This window comes from Corvus moneduloides, chromosome 1 (assembly GCF_009650955.1).
Source record: "Corvus moneduloides isolate bCorMon1 chromosome 1, bCorMon1.pri, whole genome shotgun sequence".
Taxonomy (NCBI): Eukaryota; Metazoa; Chordata; class Aves; order Passeriformes; family Corvidae; genus Corvus; species Corvus moneduloides.
The window spans coordinates 165,521,770-165,542,615 of record NC_045476.1 but is presented as its reverse complement, the minus strand read 5'-3'; the positions used below and the strand labels follow the sequence as shown (position 1 = coordinate 165,542,615).

Here is a 20,846-nt window from a genome sequence, read left to right as displayed (position 1 = left end):
GAATGGTCAGGGTGGTCTCACTCAAAGAGTTGTGGTGAATGGCTCCATGTCCCTGTGTGGAGAACAGTGATGAGTGGTGACCATCAGAGACTCCCTGGGATCATTATAATTTTGCATCATTGTCAGCGATCTGGATGCTGGGATTGAGTGGGATGATCAGAAAAACCATGGAGCACAGCAAGCTGAGCGGTGTGGTTGGTTGTCTGGAGGAAAGGGATGACATCCAGAGGGGCTGGAACAGGCTGGGGATGTGGGATATTGTCAGTCTCATGAAGCTGAACGAGGCCAGGTGCAAGCAGCTGCATCTGGTTTGGAACAATGCCAAACATGGCTGTAGGCTGGACAATGAAGGGGGTTGAGAGCAGCCCAGAGGAGAAGGACTTGGGGTGTTGGTGGATGAAGAACTGGACATGCCCAGCCAGGTGAATGCACTGACCAGAAACTCCCTATGTCCTGGGCACATGCCCATGGTGTGGGCATCTGGTGAGAGGGGGTTTCTGCTCCTCTGCTCTGCTCTGAGTAGACTGGAGATGTGTGTTCAACTCTGAGATGTGAAAATAAGGAAGACATGGAGCTGCTCAAGTGGATTTATTGATGGGCCTGGAAGATGCTGAGGGTCTGGAGCAACTGGTGTCCAGTCAAAATGAACACACCTCCCCATGAGGGGCTTGTGTCAGAGTCAAGGACAGACCTGCATGAGTGTGTCCAGGCCTGTGTTGAAGCAACTGAAGTGCTTCTGTGTGATGCACAGAGTGTGCCAGTGTGTCCTAGTGGGTAGTGGACCTGCAGAAGCAATTCCTAAGATAGGTGTTGGTGTAATTTGCACCCTCCGCAAATGGCTTGTGGAAACATGGATTTGTGCCAAGTGTGGTTGGCACACCTTTGTCAGGAAGAAGTTAAAGGAGACGTCTCAGGTTGCAAGGCAAGAGAATTTTATTGAGGAAAAAGAACAGTGAAAGGTCATGAGCAGCATCCACTGGAAGGGAGCTGGTGTGAGGTGCAATCAGGGTGACCATCAGCCGAAGCGCTTTGCTTGCAGTAGGTTTGGCCAGAGCATCAAGGCCTTCCTGCCCTGGAGTGGGAAGAGCCCAGCAGAGGTGCCCAATGGTGTCTGGCTTGGGAGAAGGGGTTTGCAGCAGAGGGATGGGAGAGAGCGGAAGGGGTGATGAAGAGTAGGGAGTAGGAGAAGAAAAGGAGGCAGATGGTGATGTTTGCAGGCAGCCTGGGCTGGGCCTGATGGCTGCTGCCTTGCTTGGTGCCCTGAGAGCAGGAGCTGGAAGCTCTGAGCCCGTTTGAGAGCCTTGGCCCAGAGAGGCGGCCTCAATGCCTGAGATGTGTTCCAGGGAGCGGGTGGTTGGTGTCAGGGGTGGTGCCAAGGGTCCTTAGCAGGGATAGCCACCCCTTGTGCCATAGCAGCCCAGGCCTCCCAGCCCATAGCCAAATCCACGGCCATAGCCAAGGCTGTAGCCAAAGCCACCAAATCCACCAGAGATGGGCTGTCCCTGGGCACTGAGTTCACTACCAACAGCAGCCGAGGAGGTGGATCCGACAGCGGTGTTCTGGGGGAAGGAGGTCATGATGGGTCCTGGCAGGGTGATCAGCACAGGGGAAGGGTTGATGACAACACGGGAGTCCTGGCATTGCAGGGCACAGGGCTCGTTGCAGCTGTTGGCCAGCGGGGTGGGTCCGCAGGGCTGGCAGCGGTTGTAGCAGGCCATGGGTGTGGTGTGGAGGGTTCCCTGGAAGAGAGGGGGTTTAAGCAGGGCCGTGGGGGTTGAAGAGGTATTGTGGAGGCTGTTGTGGGTCTGTGGGGAGGTGTGAGGGCTCCTGAGGCTGGGGCCAAATGTGCTGGAAGAGAGGGGCCAAGGGGAATGGAGCAGGAGGATCAGGGTCTTGAGACTCACCTTGTTGGCAGGAGCAGAAGGAGAAGGTGTGAAGAGAAGTGTGTGAGGGAGAGAGGTGCTGGGCCGGTTTTTATGCTGTTCCTGGAGGGGCGGGACAGCCTTGTCCCATGGCCTTTGGGCATTTTTTAGGCTGCAGCTCTTGCCTGGCCCAGCCTTACATGAAGTCTTGAGTTGAGGAGTGTTTTCCTTCATGCAATTGTGCAATTCCACGTCCTGCTCTTGAGGCCATGTCCATCTGACCTTGGCAGCAGCTTTCATGAGCTGGTGTTTGGGAGGATTGGATTGTTCAGTTTGTGTGTGTCAGGGAGGGCTGAATAAACAACCACTGCCCTGGAGATTTGCAATGTCATCAGTGATGTCATTTTGTGTCACTGGTGTGCTGTGCTTTGTGCGTGCCCTGTGAAGACTGGACTCCTCTTCTGTGCCACTGCATGTCCATCAGTCATTGTGGTGCACCCAGAAATGTTGAGGGAGCTGTGGATGTCCTGGGGGGTCACTGTGCAACAGCTTGCAAAGGTCCTGGTGTCTGGGAGCACTTCCTGATTTATGAATGAGCGCTCATGCCCTTATGGCTTAAATGGGATCACAAGATCCGGTAAATGAAAGGCTTTTCAGGCTGAACATGTTCCATTTTATGGTCCACTTGGATTTCTCACATTTTAATTTCAACATACTTGTACATGTAAAGTGTTTTCCTTGACCTCCTTCAGAAATCCAATAACAAACAACAAACCGGGCCTGATCCCTTTGTTCCCAGGCTGGTTTGTGGCGTCAATTCCCTTGTTCGGCATTTAAGCCATCAGCTTTCATAATGATTTCTATCCTGTAAATTGTAATATTGTGTTCCTGTGAGCAAAACCCAGTAATTACTAACTGATGGTCAGTGCGCTCCGTTTTCTCTCTCTCTGTCATGATGTGGGCGTGTCTTTATGGAATTCCATGGTTCCATGAACTTCTCTTGAGGCCCTGTCCTTCTGACCTTGGCGGCATCTTTTACGTGTGCGTTGGTATTCGGGAGGGTTTGCATGGAAGCTGAGTGTCAGGGAGGGCTGAATAAACAACCAATGCATTGGAGAGGTGGGGTTGTCATCAGCAAGGTGTGCTCTGGTTTGTGGGTGTGTTGCGAAGAGAGGCCCCATTCCCTCCCAGCCCTGTCAGGCTGCTCTGGGATTTGCAGCTGTGTGGAGCTGTTTCCCCTTCCCTCACATTCTATGCCTTCCAAACTTACTCCCACCCAGCAAAGCCTTATACTAGACCTGACCTTTCTCTGTTAACTGTGCTGTGTGGGTGTCTTAGTGTCCCTCTTAATTTTAAGCTTTTGATATCCAGGGCCTTTGGTGTCTTCACTTGGGATGATTGCCAAGGGCTGAGGCCACTTGGATTGTCAGAAAGAGGATTTGGACATTGCCCAGGACTGTTGGAGGTGAGCACTGCATGATCCTCAACAACCTGGCAAGTCCAGGTTGTGTCAGTGCCCAGCCTGATGGCCTGAGAAAGGTCTGAAGAACTGGGCCCAGAGACTTGTGGTCAGTGTCCCAAAAGTCCAGATGGCAGCAAGACTCCAGTGCTGTAGTGCAGGATCTGGATCCACTGGGCCAACCCTGAAAACATGATGGGTCCTGGAAATCTGCTGGAGCTCAGCAAGGGCAGCTGCCAAGGGCTGTTTCTTGGGAGAAAGGAGGAAGTCATGCCAAGTAGGAAGGAACATCTGGGTATCGTTTGGAGCAATTGTTTTCTTCTCCAAAAAAGCCTTTGTCATTATGGCTGAGAAGAAATGGAGCAGAAGGCGTCCCTGTACCCCTGTGGGGAAAGAGATACCGAGATTCAAGGGCAGGATTTGGAAAAGTGTTGTGATGAGGCAGTGGGAGGTGACTCTTTGTGTCTGCTCAGCACTGGTGAGGTCCCATGTGAGGTGTTTAGGGCAGTTCTGGGCTCCCCGGTGAGACCAGTGCCCCAGGGCCACCCAGATACAAAAGGGGCTGGAAGATGTTTCCTAGATGAGGATCTGAGAGAGCTGTGGCTCCCAGGGGACAAGGGTGGACAGGATAGTGTCATCAGTGTGTGCAAATCCCTGATGGCAGGGATTGAAGTTGAGGGAGCCTGGCTGTTCTCAGCAGTGCACACATGCAGGGCAAGAGAGCAAGGGCACTAGTGAGAAGAGATGGAATTCCATGGGCAAAGAATCTTTCATTCAAAGACAAGAATCTTTCATTGTGAGGGTGGCTGCAGAGTGGAAGAGGTGGTGGAGTCTCTGTCTTGGGAGATGAAAACATGAACTTTCCGTGGTGCTGGAAATGCTGCTCCTGTTGGTCTTGCTGGAGCAGGGGTGTTGAAGCACTTGCAGTCCAGAGTTCCTGGCCAAGTGGTTGAAGTTGTTTCTCTCTTTGCTGGAAGGTTTCAAGAGTCCCGGTGGGAAGAGAGTTTGTCAAGTGTGTGCCTACATGGAGTGCCTTTTGCAGTTTAGTGCCCAGGAGAGAATTGTTGTGTCAAAGCCTTTGGTGTAGCAGTTGAGGGGTGTGACATGTTCCTGGAGATGTCCCCTCATGTGCTTCCTATGCCAGACTTTGTTATTAGTTGTTTTGCCAAGTATGTGAGGGAAAGTGTTGCTGCCCTGTTCCACATAACCCCAGTGGCCTGTTGAACTCAGGAATGTGCTGTGTGAGGATGCGAGACCATTGGAAACCAAAAAGATAAGGAGGCGTCCCAGGTTTGATGCAGGGAAACTTTATTGATGTGAGAGCATGAGAAGTCAGGTGAAAGAAGTGGAAATAATCTGTTGTGAGGTGCGAGTAGGGCGACCATCAGCTGAGGTGCTTTGCTTGCAGGAGCTGTTGCCAGAGCACCGAGCTGGTGGTGTCAGGGGTGGTGCCAAGGACCCTTAGCAGATGTAGCCACCCCTTCTGCCATAGCAGCCCAGGCCTCCCAGCCCATAGCCATAGCCAAGGCCGAAGCCAAAGCCACCAAATCCACCAGAGATGGGCTGTCCCTGGGCACTGAGTTCACTGCCAACAGCAGCCGAGGAGGTGGATCCGACGGCGGTGTTCTGGGGGAAGGAGGTCATGATGGGTCCTGGCAGGGTGACCAGCACAGGGGAAGGCTGGATGACAACGCGGGAGTCCTGGCATTGCAGGGCACAGGGCTCGTTGCAGCTGTTGGCCAGCGGGGTGGGTCCGCAGGGCTGGCAGCGGTTGTAGCAGGCCATGGGTGTGGTGTGGAGGGTCCCTGGAAGAGAGAGGGGAGTGAGGCAGGGCAGGGGTGTGGGGGTTGAAGAGGGTGGTGATGCAGGAGGGTGAGGGAGTGTGGAGGCTGTTGTGGGGCTGTGGGGAGGCGTGAGGGCTGCTGAGGCTGGGACCAAATGTGCTGGCAGAGAGGGGCCAAGGGGTCCAGGAGGAGGAGGGTCAGGAGCTTGTGGCTCACCTGGTTTTCAGCAGGAGCAGAAGGAGGAGGCGTGAGGAGAAGTGTGTGAGGGAGAGAGGCTCTGGGCAGGCTTTTATGCTGGTTGTGGAGGGGTGGGACAGCCTTGTCCCGTGGCCTTGTGGCATTTTTTTGGCAGCAGCTCTTGCCTGCCCATCCTTGTGAGTCATGATATTGGGAGTGTTTTCCTTCATGCAGTTGTGCAATTCCATTTTCTGCTCTTGAGGCCATTTTCATCTGACCTTGGCGGCAGCTTTCATGAGTTGGTGTTTGGGAGGATTGGATTGTTCAATGTGTGTCAGGGAGGGCTGAATAAACAACCAGAGCCCTGGAGATTTGCAATGTCATCATTGTGGCATCATGTCATTTTGTGGCACTGGTGTGCTGTGGTTTGTGGTTGCCTTGTGAAGACTGGGCTCCTCTTCTCTGCCACTGGATGTCCGTCGGTCACTGTGTTGCACCCAGGAATGCTGAGGGAGCTGCTGATGTCCTGGGGGGTCACTGTGCAACAGCTTGCAAAGCTCCTGGTGCCTGGGAGCACTTCCTGATGGGCGGATGAGAGCTCATGGCCTTGTGCCTTGAATGGGATCAAAAGAGAGGATTTTTAAAATGAGAGGCTGTTCAGGCTGGACCTGTTCCAGTGTTATGGTCCATTTGGATTTCTGAAATCTACACGACAGCATACACTGTCATTTCCAGCATATACCTTGACCTCATTAATAAGTCCAAAAAACAAACAACAAACCCTTGTTTGCCCAGGCTGGGCTGTGACATCAGTTCTCTTATTCTGCATTCAAGCCACATGGTTTCATAATTTATAACCTCAAATTCTTAATATTTTCTTCCTCTTAGAGAAAGCTAATTGTTAGTGGATGGTCAGTGAGCTTCTCTTTCCTCCTGTGTCATGGTGCTGGTGTTTCTTTATGGAATTCTGTGATTCAAAGCCATTTTCTTCAGGTCTTGCCCATCTGAATTGATAGCAATATTTAAATGCAAGTATTAGAGGTTAAAGGCTGCTGTTGATGGCCTTGTCAGGGCAAGCTGAAGATGTGGCCAAAACTTTGGAGAGGTTGGGAGTCATCAGTAAGGTCTCCCCAGGGCACTCATGTTCTGTGGTTTGTGAGTGCATTGTGAAGATGGGTCCCAAACCATCACAGCTCTGTCAGGCTGGTCAGGGATTTGCAAGAGTGCTGCTTGTGAGGGACTGCTCCTTTCATCACCTTGTCTCCCTCCCCACCATGTTGCCATCTCTCCATGTCTTTCTATGGGCCTGGCATTTCCCATTGCAGATGGGAAAGCAATCCCTGGGATATAGGGAGGCCTCCCATGCTGCTCAAAGTCCTGTGTTGGTTCATCCATAACGCTCATCTCATCTGGGCCCAGCAAGGTCAAACTGTGGGGTCCCAGTGCTGGGCTCTGGCTGACCCATGGAAAGGAAACGTGGTGAAGGATAAGGAGAACAAGACACGTGACGAGAACAATCCTCATCCATTGATTAATCCAGCCTTTGGCCATGTAGCCTTTGCTGCAAAAAACCCTCCAGCAGTTACCAGGACAGGATTAGGAAAAGAAATACAAGCAGGCTGAGGGTAGTGTTCATCCTTTCACCCATGACTGGTGGGCTTCCACAGTGGAACAAGGAAAAGGACATGGGTGACCAAGAGCGATGCAGGGAGACCATGACACTGATGGAACCAGAACATCGTTAAAATGAGAAGGAACTAGGGAGCTGGAATTTTGCTCAGGCAGGAGACAAGTATGGAGATAGGAGATGTTGTCAATACGCCATGGCATGACCTCAGTGTTGAGTCTGCAGTTCTCCAAATCTATAATTAAATCTTCTATGTGTCCTGACATGTGCCACCAACAGAAAGACATTGGTCACCGATTCTCTCAACCAGGAGGTCCTGCCAAGGTCAGAAGAACACAGCCTCAAGGGAAGGACATGGAATTGCAGAGTTGCAGGAAGGAAAACACTCCCAATATCATGACTCACGAGGCTGGGCAATGCTAGAGCTGCTACCTGCAAAATGCCCCAAGGCCATGGGACAAGGCTGTCCTGCCTCTCCAAGACCAGCATAAAAACTGACCCAGCACCTGTGTCCTTCACACACTTCTCCTCACGCCTTCTCCTCCTGCTCCTGCTAACAACCAGGTGAGCCTCAAGTCCCTGATCCTCCTGCTCCTGCACCCCCAGGCCCTTCTCTTCCAGTACGCTCAGCCCCAGCCTCAGCAGCCCTCACACCTCCCCACAGCCCCACAACAGCCTCCACACTCCCTCACCCTCCTGCATCACCGCCCCTCCCACCCCCACAACCCTGCCCTGCCTCACTCCCCTCTCTCTTCCAGGGACCCTCCACACCACACCCATGGCCTGCTACAACCGCTGCCAACCCTGTGGACCCACCCCGCTGGCCAACAGCTGCAATGAGCCCTGTGCCCTGCAATGCCAGGACTCCAGCGTTGTTATCAACCCTTCCCCTGTGCTGGTCACCCTGCCAGGACCCATCATGACCTCCTTCCCCCAGAACACCGCTGTCGGATCCACCTCCTCGGCTGCCGTGGGCACTGAACTCAGTGCCCAGGGACAGCCCATCTCTGGTGGATTTGGTGGCTTTGGCTATGGCCTTGGCTATGGCCGTGGATTTGGCTATGGGCTGGGAGGCCTGGGCTGCTATGGCAGAAGGGGTGGCTACATCTGCTAAGGACCCTTGGCACCACCCCTGACACCAACCACCCGCTCCCTGGAACACATCTCAAGCATTGAGGATGCCTCTCTGGGCCAAGGCTCTCAAAAAGGCTCAGCACTTCCAGCTCCTGCCCTCAGGCCACCAAGCAAGGCAGCAGCCAAGGGGCCAGCCTGGGCTGCCTGCAAGCATGGCCCATCTCCTTCTTCCTTTTCTTCCACTGGCTGCTCTGCATCGCCCCTTTGGCTCTGTCCAGTCCCCTCTGCTGCAAACCCCTTCTCCCAAGCCAGAGACCATTGGCCACCTCTGCTGGGCTGCTCCCAGTGTGGGGCAGGAAGGCTGTGATGCTCTGGCCAAACCTACTGCAAGCAAAGGACCTCGGCTGATGGTTGCCCTGATTGCACCTCAGCCCAGTTACCTTCCACTGACTGCTCCTGCTTTTCACTACTTTGTCGCAATAAAGTTTTTCTTGCATGACAACTACAGATGTCTGTTATCTGAATGGAGGTCGTAATGAAGTTGGTGTGAAACTTGTTTCCCTTTTAGTGCCCCATAGGAGAGCAGGAATCCAGAGTCCAAGTGTCTCCAGGAGAAGTTTAGGTTGGATATTAAGGACTATTCCTTCATGGTGAGGGTTGTCATTCCTGTCACAGACTGCAGAGGGTAGTGTTGAAGTCATCATCCCTGCAGGGATTTAATATCCCTGTAGATGTGTCACTTGGGGACATGGGTAAGTGGTGGTTTTGGTGGTGTTGAGGGAAAGGTTAAACTTTGTATTTTAAATTTAGATCTTTTTCAAGAAAAAGGTTTCTAAGATCTGGCTGTTTAGTGGTGGATTTCATAGTCCTGCATTAACAGTTGGACTCAATTTCAAGGGTCTTTTCCTGCTGAACTGATTCCAGGAAGGTCGGTGGCACATGTGCAAGGGAGCAGGGGCCAAATGAGAGTGGCAGCAGGGGAGAGGTGAGCCAGGTCTTTGGGGTCTTGAGTTGTGGCAAGTGCCAAGGGCTGAGGCCCCTCATCTTGGAGGATTTCTGTTCAGGAAATGGTGCTTGTCTGAGCTCTGTGTCAGCTCTGTCCCAGTGACTCGGCCTGGGCATGAGGAGAGAGCTGTGGCTGCTGTTGAAGTCAACCCTTTTGTGAAGCCTTTGAGGCTCCTTGCCATTCTCCACTCCCAGAGCAGCCGAGCAAGTCTGGGTTTCCTGAGAGTGCAGTGAGTGGGCTGCGAGTGGCTAAGGGGCTGTGCCCAGAGGCTGCAGATCAGTGGCCCAAAGGGCCAATAGAGGCAAGTCTCAAGGGAAGTAGGTCAAGAGTTGTATCCGTGGGGCCAATCCTGTTCAACATCTTCACCAATGACATGGGCAGTGGGACTGTTGTCCCATCAGCAAGTTGGCAGATGATGGAGCGGCTGAGGCAATGGATGGTTGTGCCACAAGTGAGAGGGACGTGGAGACTGAGGGTTAAAGGAATCTCCTGAAGTTCAAGCAAGGGCAATGTGAAGTTCTTCATCTGGTCAGGAATGGCACTGGGCCCCCGGTCATGCAGGGGGCTGAGGCTGGAAAGATGCTTTGCTGAGCAGGACCCTGTGGTGCTGGTGGAGAGCAAAGGGACCACAAGGTCTCAATCCTTTCCTTCCTTGAAAAGGCATCACCACTGCCCGAGATAGGTTTCAGACAGTTCTTGTCATGAAGTTGGGAGAAGTGGCCTTTCCTCTCTTTAGCGCACTGGTGGGGTCCCGTGTGAGGTGGTGTGGGCAGTTCTGGGCTGCCCAGGGAAAGAAGCACAAGGGCTTAGTGAAGCAAGTCTAGATCAGGGCTACCAAGATACTGAAATGGCTGGAGAATCATTCCTAGAGGATTGAGAGAGCTGAGACTCCCAGGGGACAAGGATGGACAGGAGGGTGTCATCAGTGTGTGCAAATCCCTGATGGCAGGGATTGAAGTTGAGGGAGCCCGGCTGTTCTCAGCAGTGCACACACAAGGGGGAAGAGCACAAGTGAAAACAGATGGAATTCCATGGGCAAAGAAGGCCAAAGAATCTTTGAGTGTGAGAGTGGTCACAGTGTGGAAAAGCGGATGGAGTTTCTGTCGTGGGAGATCCAAAACTGAGCTGGCCATGGTTCTGGAAATGCTGCCCTTGCATACTTTGCTTGAGCAGAGGAGAATGAAGCACTTGAAGTCCGGAGCTCGTGCTCAAGTGGATGATGGTGTTCCTCCTGTTTGCTGGGCGGGTTCAAGGGTTCCGCCAGGAAGAGATTTTGTCAAGTGTGTGCTGCCAGAGAGAGACTTTGCCAGAGCCATGCACAGGAGAGCATGGATGCGTCAAAGCGTAGTGGGTCCTAGGTTTGTGTCATGTTCTGGAAGGTGTCCCCTGCTCCCCTGCTTCCAGTGCCTGTCTTGGTTGTTACTGGTGTTGATATCTTTGCTAAGAGAGGTGTTGTGGTTCTTTTCCATCCAGACCAATGGCCTGTCTGGCATTGTGCTGGGTGTGGATGTGAGCTCATTGGAATTCAAAAAGACAATGAGGCATCTCAGGCTTTGCTGCAGGAAAACTTTATTGAGGCAAAAAAAAAAAGAACAGACAGGAGAAAGAAGGAATCCAGAGTGACATACAAGCAGGGAGATCATCAGCTGAGGTACTTTGCTTGCAGGAACTGTTGCCAGACCCCCAAGCTGGTGGTGTTAGGCGTGGTGCTGAGGGCCCTTAGCAGATGTAGCCACCCCTTCTGCCATAGCAGCCCAGGCCTCCCAGCCCATAGCCAAATCCACGGCCATAGCCAAGGCCATAGCCAAAGCCACCAAATCCACCAGAGATGGGCTGTCCCTGCACACTGAGTTCAGTGCCCACGGCAGCCGAGGAGGTGGATCCGACGGCGGTGTTCTGGGGGAAGGAGGTCATGATGGGTCCTGGCAGGGTGACCAGCACAGGGGAAGGGTTGATGACAACGTGGGAGTCCTGGCATTGCAGGGCACAGGGCTCGTTGCAGCTGTTGGCCAGCGGGGTGGGTCCGCAGGGCTGGCAGCGGTTGTAGCAGGCCATGGGTGTGATGTGGAGGATCCCTGGAAGAGAGTGGGGAGTGAGGCAGGGCAGGGGTGTGGGTCTGTGAGGCGTGGTGATGCAGGAGGGTGAGGGACTGTGGAGTCTGTTGCGGGGCTGTGGGGAGGGTGTGAGGGCTGCTGAGGCTGGGGCTGTGTGTCCTGGCAGAGAGGGGCCTGGGGGTGCAGGAGCATGAGGGGTAGGGGCTTGAGACTCACCTGGTTGTCAGCAGGAGAAGGAGGAGAAGGTGTGAAGAGAAGTGTGTGAGGGAGAGAGGCTCTGGGCAGGCTTTTATGCTGGTTGTGGAGGGGCGGGACAGCCTTGTCCCATGGCCTTGGGGCATTTTGGAGGCAGCAGCTTTTGCCTGTCCCAGCCTGGTGAGTCATGAGGTGGGGAGTGTTTTCGTTCCTGAAATTCTCTAGTTTCATGTTCTGCCCTTGAGTCTGTGCCCATCTGACCTTGGCGGCAGCTTTCATGAGTTGGTGTTTGGGAGGATTGGATTGTTCAATGTGTGTCAAGGAGGGCTGAATAAACAACCAGAGCCCTGGAGATTTGCAATGTCATCAGTGATGTCATGTTGTGGCTCTGGTGTGCTGTGGTTTGTGCGTGCCCTGTGAAGACTGGGCCCCTCTTCTGTGCCACTGGATGTCCATCAGTCTCTGTGTTGCCCCCAGGTACACTGAGGGATCTGCTGATGTCCGGGGGAGGTCGCTCTGCAATCTCTCAGAAAGCTCCTGGTGTCTGGGAATGCTTCCTGATGGATGAAAAAGAACTCATGCCCTTGTGTCTTGAATGGGATCAAGAGAGAGGATATTTAAAAGGGGAGGTTATTTAGGCTGAACTTGTTCCAGCGTTATGATCCATTTGGATTTCTCAAGTTTACATGACAAAGTACTCTGCCATTTAAACTGCATTCTTTGACCTTGTTAAGAAATCCAATAAACAAACAACAAACTGGGCTTGATCCCTTTTTTCCCAGGCTGGCTGTGACATCAATTCACTTATTCCGCATTCAAGCCACAAGTTTCATAACTCATAACCTGTAATTGTTAATGTTGTGTTCCTGTATGCAAACAACCGGTAATTACTAACAGACCATCAGTGAGCTCCACTGTCCTTCTCTGATGAGGTAGGTGTGTGTGTATTTGTGGAATTGGGCAATTCCATGTCCTGCTCCTGAGGCCCTGTGCACCTGTGGCGGCAACTTTTAATTGCAAATATTAAGAGATCAAATTCTTTTGTTGATGGTTCACATCAGGGGAGGCTGAAGATGTGACCCAAGCTTTGGAGAGGTGGGATGTCATCACTGAGGTCACCTTGTGTGCCATGGTTTGTGGGTGCCTTCTGAAAAGTTACCCCCAATTTCTCACAGTGCTGACTGGCTGGTCTGGACTTTGCAGCTGTGCCAAGGAGGAGGTGTTGCACCTTCCATTGCCTTCCATCCGTCCATGCATTTATCCCAGTTGGCAAAGCCTGACATCAGACCTCACCTTTTTGTTTGGACATGCTCAGTGGGTGCTTGGGTGATGAGACTCTTGCCTCAAAGGCTTTGATATCCAGGGCCTTTTGGGTCTTCACTTGGGCTGATTGCCAAGGTCTGAGGCCACTTGGAATTGTCTGAATGAGGATTAGGAGGTTGCCCAGGGTTGTTGGAGGAGAACATTGCATGGTCCCCAACAAGCCAGGCAAGTCCAGGTTGTGTCAGTGCCTAGCATAGTGGCCTGAGAAATGTCTGAAGAGCTGGACCTGGAGGCTTGTGGTCAGTGTCCCGAAGTCCTGATGGGAGCCAGGCTCCAGTGCTGCAGCCCAGGAGTTGGATCCACTGGGCCAACACTGAAAACCTGATGGGTTCTGGACATTTGCTGGAGCTCAGCATGGGCAGATGCCAAGTGCTTTTTCTTGGGAGGAGTCATCCCAGTTAGGAAGGAATGTCTGGGTATCAGTTGGAACAATTGTTTTCTTCTCTGAAAAAGCCTTTGTGGTTCTGAGTTAGAAGAAATGGAGCAGGAGGTGTCCCTGTATCATTGTGGGAAAAGGGACTCCCAGTCTCCAGATCAGAACTGGGGAGAAGTGTTGTAATGAGGCAGTGGGAGGTGACTCTTGGTGTCTCCTGAACACTGGTGAGGTCCCATGTGAGGTGTTGTGGGCAGCCTTTGAGTCCGCAGTGGGAAAATGGAGTCGATTTAGTGAATCAAGACCAGTTCAGGACCCCCAAGATTCCAAAGAGGCTGATGAATCATTTGTAGAGGAGAAACTGAGAGAGCTGGGACTCCCAGGGCACAAGGGTGGACAGGGGGGTGTCATCAGTGTGTGCAAATTCCTGATGGCAGGGAATGAAGTCGAGGGAGCCGGGCTATTCTCAGCAGTGCACACATGCAGGAAGAGAAGGAAAGAGCAAAGGGAAAACAGATGGAATGCAATTGCTAAAGAAGGCAAAAATCTTTCATTGTGAGGCCACAGAGTGGAAGAGGTGTTGGAGTGCCTTTCCTGGGAGGTCCAGCACTAAACTGTCCATGGTCCTGGAAATCCTGCTCTTGCTTGAGCAGGGGAGTTGAAGCACTTGCACTCCAGAGTTTCTGGCCAAGTGGAAGAGTTTGCTGGGAGGGTTCAAGAGTCCTGGTGGGGAAGAGAGTTCATCAAGTGTGTACTGACATGAAAGACTTTACCAGAGGTGTGCCTGGGAGAGCTTTGGTTCATCAGGTGATGGGTGTGTGTCATGTTCCGGCAGGTGTCCCATCCTGTGCTTCCTTTGCCAGACTGTTTTATTAGTTGTTTTTACATATCTGTGAGGGAAGGTGTTGTTGCACATACCCCACCCCAATGTCTTGTTGAGCTGTGAAATGTGCTTGGTGAGGATGTGAGATGACTGGAATTACAAAAGAACAGGGGGCGTCTCAGTCTTTGATGCAGGACAACTTTATTGAGGCAAAAGAATGAGAAGACAGGAGAAAGAAGAAGGGATCCAGTGTGAGGAGCAAGTAGGGCAACCACCAGGCAAGGTGGAGCTGTTGCCAGAGCCCCAAGTTGGTGGTGTCAAGGGTGGTGCCAAGGGTCCTTAGCAGATGTAGCCACCCCTTCTGCCATAGCAGCCCAGGCCTCCCAGCCCATAGCCAAATCCACGGCCATAGCCAAGGCCATAGCCAAAGCCACCAAATCCACCAGAGATGGGCTGTCCCTGCACACTGAGTTCACTACCGACAGCAGCCGAGGAGGTGGAGCCGACAGCGGTGTTCTGGGGGAAGGAGGTCATGATGGGTCCTGGCAGGGTGATCAGCACGGGGGAAGGGTTGATGACAACGTGGGAGTCCTGGCATTGCAGGGCACAGGGCTCGTTGCAGCTGTTGGCCAGCGGGGTGGGTCCGCAGGGCTGGCAGCGGTTGTAGCAGGCCATGGGTGTGGTGTGGAGGGTCCCTGGAAGAGAGAGAGGAGTGAGGCAGGGCAGGGTTGTGGGGGTGTGAGGGGCGGTGATGCAGGAGGGTGAGGGAGTGTGGAGGCTGTTGTGGGGCTGTGGGGAGGCGTGAGGGCTGCTGAGGCTGGGATCGAGCGTGCAGGAAGAGAGGGGCCTGGGGGTGCAGGATCAGGAGGTTCGGGGACTTGAGACTCACCTGGTTGTCAGCAGGAGAAGGAGGAGAAGGTGTGAAGAGAAGCGTGTGAGGGAGAGAGGCACTGAGACAGCTTTTATGCTGGTTGTGGAGGGGCGGGGCAGCCTTGGGCCCTGCCCTCGGGGCATTTTGGAGGAGCATCTCTTGGCTGGCCCAACCTTGCAAGTCATGAGCTGGGGAGTGTTTTCATTCATGCAATCCTGCAATTCTGTGCTCTCCCCTTGAGGCTGTGTCCCTCTGACCTTGGTGGCAGAACCTCTTAATCCGGAGAATTGGTGACCATTATCTGGTTTATGGCATTAGGACATGTGGAAGATTCAGCCAAATCTTAGGAGAATTGGGGTGTTGTCAGTGAGGTCCTACCATGGCATATTGACACCAGATCCCGTTTGAATTATTCTCTCTTGCCTGGAAGAACTCCCAGCTCTCTCAGCTTCTCCTCATTTTGCGGATACCCCAGTCCCATCAGTGTCATGGTCTCCCTGTCGTGCTCTTGGTCAATCATTTCCATATCCATGTTCCAGTGTGGGGCCCCACCAGTGGTGGGGACCAGGACAGTCCACTCCTTCAACCTTTCTAAAGCACCGGCACATGGGTTTGAAGGGTGGATTAACAAATGGATGGGGAATTGTGCTTTTCATGTGTCTTGCTCTCCTTATCCTTCACCATTTTTCCTTTCCATGGGTCAGTCACAGTCCAGCACTGGGACTCCACAGTGTGACCTTGCTGGTCCCAGCTGAGACAAGTGCTACGGGATGAACCAACACAAGACTTTGGGGAGCATGGGAGGCCTTGCTAAATCACAGGGATTGCTTTCCCATCTCCAACAGGAAAGGCTAGGAATACAGACAGGCTCTGAGTGTTGGCAGCATGGTGGGGAGGCAGAGAACAGCATGGAAAGGGCAGTTCCTCACAAGCAGTGCTCCTGCAAAGCCAGACCAGCCTGACAGTGATGTGATGGTTCAGGACCCCTCTTCACAGTGCTCCTGAAAACCAGAACACACCAATGCCATGGGGTGACCTCACTGATCACACCCTATGCCCCTAAAGCTTTGGTCACATCTTCAGCCCACCATGACACACGCCGTCAACACCTGCCTTTAACCTCTAAGACATTTCAAATCTCCTTCCAAGGTCAGATGGACATGGCCTCAAAAGAAGGACATGGAGTTGCAGAATTCCACACAGCAACGCCCACACCATGGCAGAGGAGGGAAGAGGACCACGCTGACCAACCATTAGTAATTACTGGGTTTTGCTAGCAAGAAGAGATTATTAAGACTAAAAGGATATATGAAACCTTATGGCTTGAATGTGGAATAAACAAATTGACATGATAGACCAACCTGGGAAAAAAGGGATCAAGCCGAGCTGGTTCTTTGTATAATGGATTTCTTAATGAGGACAAGGAATACGCTTTAAATGACAGAATACGACATGTCGTGTAAAGATGAGAAACCTGAATGGACCGTGACACCAGAACAAGTTCAACCAGGCCAGCCTCTACTTTTCCAGATCCTCTCTCTTGATCCCATTTAGGACACAAGACCATGAGCTCCCTTCCATCCATAGGAACACTCCTACGTGCTATAACATTTCCAAGCAATTGCAGAGTGACCTCCCCAGGACATCAGCAGCTCCCTCAGCATTCCTGGGTGCAACACAATGACTGATGGAAATCCAGTGGCAAAGAACAGAGTCCCAGTCTTCAAAAGGCACCCACAAAACACAGCACACCAGTGCCACAAAATTACCTCAGTGATGATATCGCAACTCTGCTGTGCTCTGGTTGTTTATTCATCCTGACCTGTCACATATTGAACAATCAAATCGTCCCTAATACCAATCCATGAAAGCGGCCACCAAGGTCAGATGGAAATGGCCTCAGGAGCCGGTCATGACACTGCAGAATTCTGTGAAGGAAAACACTCCCCACCTCATGACTCACCAACTGGGCCAGCCAAGAGCTTCAGCTTGCATAATGCCCCAAGGCCACGGGACAAGGCTGTCCCGTCCCTCCACAACCAGCATAAAAGCCGGTCTCAGCACCTCTCTCCCCCACACACTTCTTCGGACACCTTCTCCTTCTGCTCCTGCATACAACAAGGTGAGCCTCAAGCCCTTGACCCTCCTGCTCCTGCACCCTGGCCCTTCTCTTCCAGCACGCTCAGCCCCAGACTCAACAGCCCTCACACCTCCCCACAGCCCCACAACAGCCTCCACACTCTCTCACCCTCCTGCATCACCGCCCCTTCAACCCCTACACCCCTGCCCTGCCTCACTCCCCTCTCTCTTCCAGGGACCCTCCACACCACACCCATGGCCTGCTACAACCGCTGCCAGCCCTGCGGACCCACCCCGCTGGCCAACAGCTGCAACGAGCCCTGTGCCCTGCAATGCCAGGACTCCCGCGTTGTCATCCAGCCTTCCCCTGTGCTGGTCACCCTGCCAGGACCCATCATGACCTCCTTCCCCCAGAACACCGCCGTCGGATCCACCTCCTCGGCTGCCGTGGGCACTGAACTCAGTGCCCAGGGACAGCCCATCTCTGGTGGATTTGGTGGCTTTGGCTATGGCCTTGGCTATGGCCGTGGATTTGGCTATGGGCTGGGAGGCCTGGGCTGCTATGGCAGAAGGGGTGGCTACATCTGCTAAAGACTCTCAGCACCACCCTTGACACCGACCATCCACTCCCTGGAACACATCTCAGGCATTGAAGGCGCCTCTCTGGGCAGAGACTCTCAAACGTGCTCAGCGCTTCCAGCTCCTACTCTCAGGCCACCAAGCAAGGCGGCAGCCAAGGGGCCAGCCTGGGCTGCCTGCAAGCATGGCCCATCTCCCTTCTTCCTTTTCTTCCACTGGCTGCTCTGCATCGCCCCTTTGGCTCTGTCCAGTCCCCTCTGCTGCAAACCCCTTCTCCCAAGCCAGAGACCATTGGCCACCTCTGCTGGACTGCTCCCAGTGTGGGGCAGGAAGGCTGTGATGCTCTGGCCAAACCTACTGCAAGCAAAGGACCTCGGCTGATGGTTGCCCTGATTGCACCTCAGCCCAGTTACCTTCCACTGACTGCTCCTGCTTTTTCACTATTTTGTCGCAATAAAGTTTTTCTTGCATGACAACTACAGATGTCTGTTATCTGAATGGAGGTCGTAATGAAGTTGGTGTGAAACTTGTTTCCCTTTTAGTGCCCCATAGGAGAGCAGGAATCCAGAGTCCAAGTGTCTCCAGGAGAAGTTTAGGTTGGATATTACGGAATATTCCTTCATGGAGATGGTTGTCATTCCTGTCACAGACTGCAGAGGGTAGTGGTGGAGTCATCATCCCTGCAGGGATTTAATATCCCTGTAGATGTGTCACTTGGGGACATGGGTAAGTGGTGGTCTTGGTAGTGTTGAGGGAAAGGTTAAACTTTATATTTTAAATTTAGATCTTTTTCAAGAAAAAGGTTTCTAAGATCTGGCTGTTTAGTGGTGGATTTCATAGTCCTGCATTAACAGTTGGACTCAATTTCAAGGGTCTTTTCCTGCTGAACTGATTCCAGGAAGGTCGGTGGCACATGTGCAAGGGAGCAGAGGCCAAATGAGAGTGGCAGCAGGGGAGCGGTGAGCCCGGTCTTTGGGGTCTTGAGTCGTGGAGAGTGCCCAGGGCTGAGGCCACTCCTCTTGGAGGATTTCTGTTCAGGAAATGGTGCTTGTCTGAGCTCTGTGTCAGCTCTGTCCCAGTGACTCGGCCTGGGCATGAGGAGAGAGCTGTGGCTGCTGTTGAAGTCAACCCTTTTGTGAAGCCTTTGAGGCTCCTTGCCATTTCACGCTCCCAGAGCAGCCGAGCAAGTCTGGGTTTCCTGAGAGTGCAGTGAGTGGGCTGCGAGTGGCTAAGGGGCTGTGCCCAGAGGCTGCAGATCAGTGGCCCAAAGGGCCAATAGAGGCAAGTCTCAAGGGAAGTAGGTCAAGAGTTGTATCCGTGGGGCCAATCCTGTTCAACATCCTCACCAATGACATGGGCAGTGGGACTGTTGTCCCATCAGCAAGTTGGCAGATGATGGAGCGGCTGAGGGTTAAAGGAATCTCCTGAAGTTCAAGTAAGGGCAATGTGAAGTTCTTCATCTGGTCAGGAATGGCACTGGGCCCCCGGTCATGCAGGGGGCTGAGGCTGGAAAGATGCTTTGCTGAGCAGGACCCTGCTGGTGGAGAGCAAAGGGACCACAAGGTCTCAATCCTTTCCTTCCTTGAAAAGGCATCACCACTGCCCGAGATAGGTTTCAGACAGTTCTTGTCATGAAGTTGGGAGAAGTGGCCTTTCCTCTCTTTAGCGCACTGGTGGGGTCCCGTGTGAGGTGGTGTGGGCAGTTCTGGGCTGCCCAGGGAAAGAAGCACAAGGGCTTAGTGAAGCAAGTCTAGATCAGGGCTACCAAGATACTGAAATGGCTGGAGAATCATTCCTAGAGGATTGAGAGAGCTGAGACTCCCAGGGGACAAGGATGGACAGGAGGGTGTCATCAGTGTGTGCAAATCCCTGATGGCAGGGATTGAAGTTGAGGGAGCCCGGCTGTTCTCAGCAGTGCACACACAAGGGGGAAGAGCACAAGTGAAAACAGATGGAATTCCATGGGCAAAGAAGGCCAAAGAATCTTTGAGTGTGAGAGTGGTCACAGTGTGGAAAAGCGGATGGAGTTTCTGTCGTGGGAGATCCAAAACTGAGCTGGCCATGGTTCTGGAAATGCTGCCCTTGCATACTTTGCTTGAGCAGAGGAGAATGAAGCACTTGAACTCCGGAGCTCGTGCTCAAGTGGATGATGGTGTTCCTCCTGTTTGCTGGGCGGGTTCAAGAGTCCCGCCGGGAAGAGATTTTGTCAAGTGTGTGCTGCCAGAGAGAGACTTTGCCAGAGCCATGCACAGGAGAGCATGAATGCGTCAAAGCGTAGTGGGTCCTAGGTTTGTGTCATGTTCTGGAAGGTGTCCCCTCCTCCCCTGCTTCCAGTGCCTGTCTTGGTGGTTACTGGTGTTGATATCTTTGCTAAGAGAGGTGTTGTGGTTCTTTTCCATCCAGACCAATGGCCTGTCCGGCATTGTGCTGGGTGTGGATGTGAGCTCATTGGAATTCAAAAAGACAATGAGGCATCTCAGGCTTTGCTGCAGGAAAACTTTACTGAGGCAAAAAAAAGAATAGACAGGAGAAAGAAGTAGAAGGAATCCAGTGACGTACAAGCAGGGAGACCATGAGCTTGAGGTGCTTTGCTTGCAGGAACTGTTGCCAGAGCCCCAAACTGGTGGTGTTAAACGTGGTGCTGAGGGCCCTTAGCAGATGTAGCCACCCCTTCTGCCATAGCAGCCCAGGCCTCCCAGCCCATAGCCAAATCCACGGCCATAGCCAAGGCCATAGCCAAAGCCACCAAATCCACCAGAGATGGGCTGTCCCTGCACACTGAGTTCACTACCGACAGCAGCCGAGGAGGTGGATCCGACGGCGGTGTTCTGGGGGAAGGAGGTCATGATGGGTCCTGGCAGGGTGACCAGCACAGGGGAAGGCTGGATGACAACGCTGGAGTCCTGGCATTGCAGGGCACAGGGCTCGTTGCAGCTGTTGGCCAGCGGGGTGGGTCCGCAGGGCTGGCAGCGGTTGTAGCAAGCCATGGGTGTGGTGTGGAGGGTCCCTGGAAGAGAGAGGGGAGTGAGGCAGGGCAGGGGTGTGGGTCTGTGAGGGGTGGTGATGCAGGAGGGTGAGGGAGTGTGGAGTCTGTTGCGGGGCTGTGGGGAGGGTGTGAGGGCTGCTGAGGCTGGGGCTGTGTGTCCTGGCAGAGAGGGGCCTGGGGGTGCAGGAGCATGAGGGGTAGGGGCTTGAGACTCACCTGGTTGTCAGCAGGAGAAGGAGGAGAAGGTGTGAAGAGAAGTGTGTGAGGGAGAGAGGCTCTAGGCAGGCTTTTATGCTGGTCGTGGAGGGGCGGGACAGCCTTGTCCCATGGCCTTGGGGCATTTTGGAGGCAGCAGCTTTTGCCTGTCCCAGCCTGGTGAGTCATGAGGTGGGGAGTGTTTTCGTTCCTGAAATTCTCTAGTTTCATGTTCTGCCCTTGAGTCTGTGCCCATCTGACCTTGGCGGCAGCTTTCATGAGTTGGTGTTTGGGAGGATTGGATTGTTCAATGTGTGTCAAGGAGGGCTGAATAAACAACCAGAGCCCTGGAGATTTGCAATGTCATCAGTGATGTCAT

At 53.1% G+C, this 20,846-nt stretch overlaps 7 protein-coding genes across 8 annotated transcripts in view; 2 read left to right on the top strand and 5 right to left on the bottom strand.

Annotated features, from left to right (window-relative positions):
* The window catches only part of LOC116435628 (feather beta keratin-like), a 79,026-nt gene that overhangs the window by 19,055 nt on the left and 39,125 nt on the right, over positions 1-20,846 (top strand). Inside the window, exon 2 of one of the 2 annotated variants that reach the window (XM_032092119.1) lies at positions 7,668-8,441. The exons of the other annotated variant lie outside the window; for it this stretch is intronic. Within the exon in view, the coding sequence (XP_031948010.1) occupies positions 7,668-8,023 (356 nt within the window). The 3' untranslated portion in view covers positions 8,024-8,441. Of the gene's footprint in view, positions 1-7,667; positions 8,442-20,846 lie in introns of those variants that run through there. 2 annotated transcript variants of the gene reach the window in all.
* Positions 916-2,111, bottom strand: LOC116435617 (feather beta keratin-like). Its single transcript, XM_032092113.1, has 2 exons — positions 1,905-2,111; positions 916-1,739 (listed from the first exon to the last, which is right to left on the bottom strand). Exons 1-2 carry the CDS (start codon positions 2,094-2,096, stop codon positions 1,383-1,385), a joined length of 549 nt encoding a protein of 182 aa, XP_031948004.1. The 5' UTR covers positions 2,097-2,111; the 3' UTR covers positions 916-1,382.
* LOC116435852 (feather beta keratin-like) lies at positions 4,596-5,424 on the bottom strand. The gene is made up of 2 exons (XM_032092495.1): positions 5,322-5,424; positions 4,596-5,126 (listed from the first exon to the last, which is right to left on the bottom strand). Exon 2 carries the CDS (start codon positions 5,104-5,106, stop codon positions 4,783-4,785), a length of 324 nt encoding a protein of 107 aa, XP_031948386.1. The 5' UTR covers positions 5,107-5,126; positions 5,322-5,424; the 3' UTR covers positions 4,596-4,782.
* LOC116435907 (feather beta keratin-like) lies at positions 10,569-11,082 on the bottom strand. The gene has a single exon (XM_032092564.1). It carries the CDS (start codon positions 11,042-11,044, stop codon positions 10,709-10,711), a length of 336 nt encoding a protein of 111 aa, XP_031948455.1. The 5' UTR covers positions 11,045-11,082; the 3' UTR covers positions 10,569-10,708.
* Positions 13,940-14,688, bottom strand: LOC116435743 (feather beta keratin-like). The gene is made up of 2 exons (XM_032092308.1): positions 14,647-14,688; positions 13,940-14,452 (listed from the first exon to the last, which is right to left on the bottom strand). Exon 2 carries the CDS (start codon positions 14,430-14,432, stop codon positions 14,097-14,099), a length of 336 nt encoding a protein of 111 aa, XP_031948199.1. The 5' UTR covers positions 14,433-14,452; positions 14,647-14,688; the 3' UTR covers positions 13,940-14,096.
* On the top strand, positions 16,684-17,765 carry LOC116435738 (feather beta keratin-like). The gene is made up of 2 exons (XM_032092293.1): positions 16,684-16,750; positions 16,943-17,765. The coding sequence occupies exon 2, from the start codon at positions 16,963-16,965 to the stop codon at positions 17,296-17,298; it is 336 nt and encodes a 111-aa protein (XP_031948184.1). The 5' UTR covers positions 16,684-16,750; positions 16,943-16,962; the 3' UTR covers positions 17,299-17,765.
* LOC116435915 (feather beta keratin-like) lies at positions 19,763-20,288 on the bottom strand. Its single transcript, XM_032092588.1, has one exon. The coding sequence runs from the start codon at positions 20,271-20,273 to the stop codon at positions 19,938-19,940; it is 336 nt and encodes a 111-aa protein (XP_031948479.1). The 5' UTR covers positions 20,274-20,288; the 3' UTR covers positions 19,763-19,937.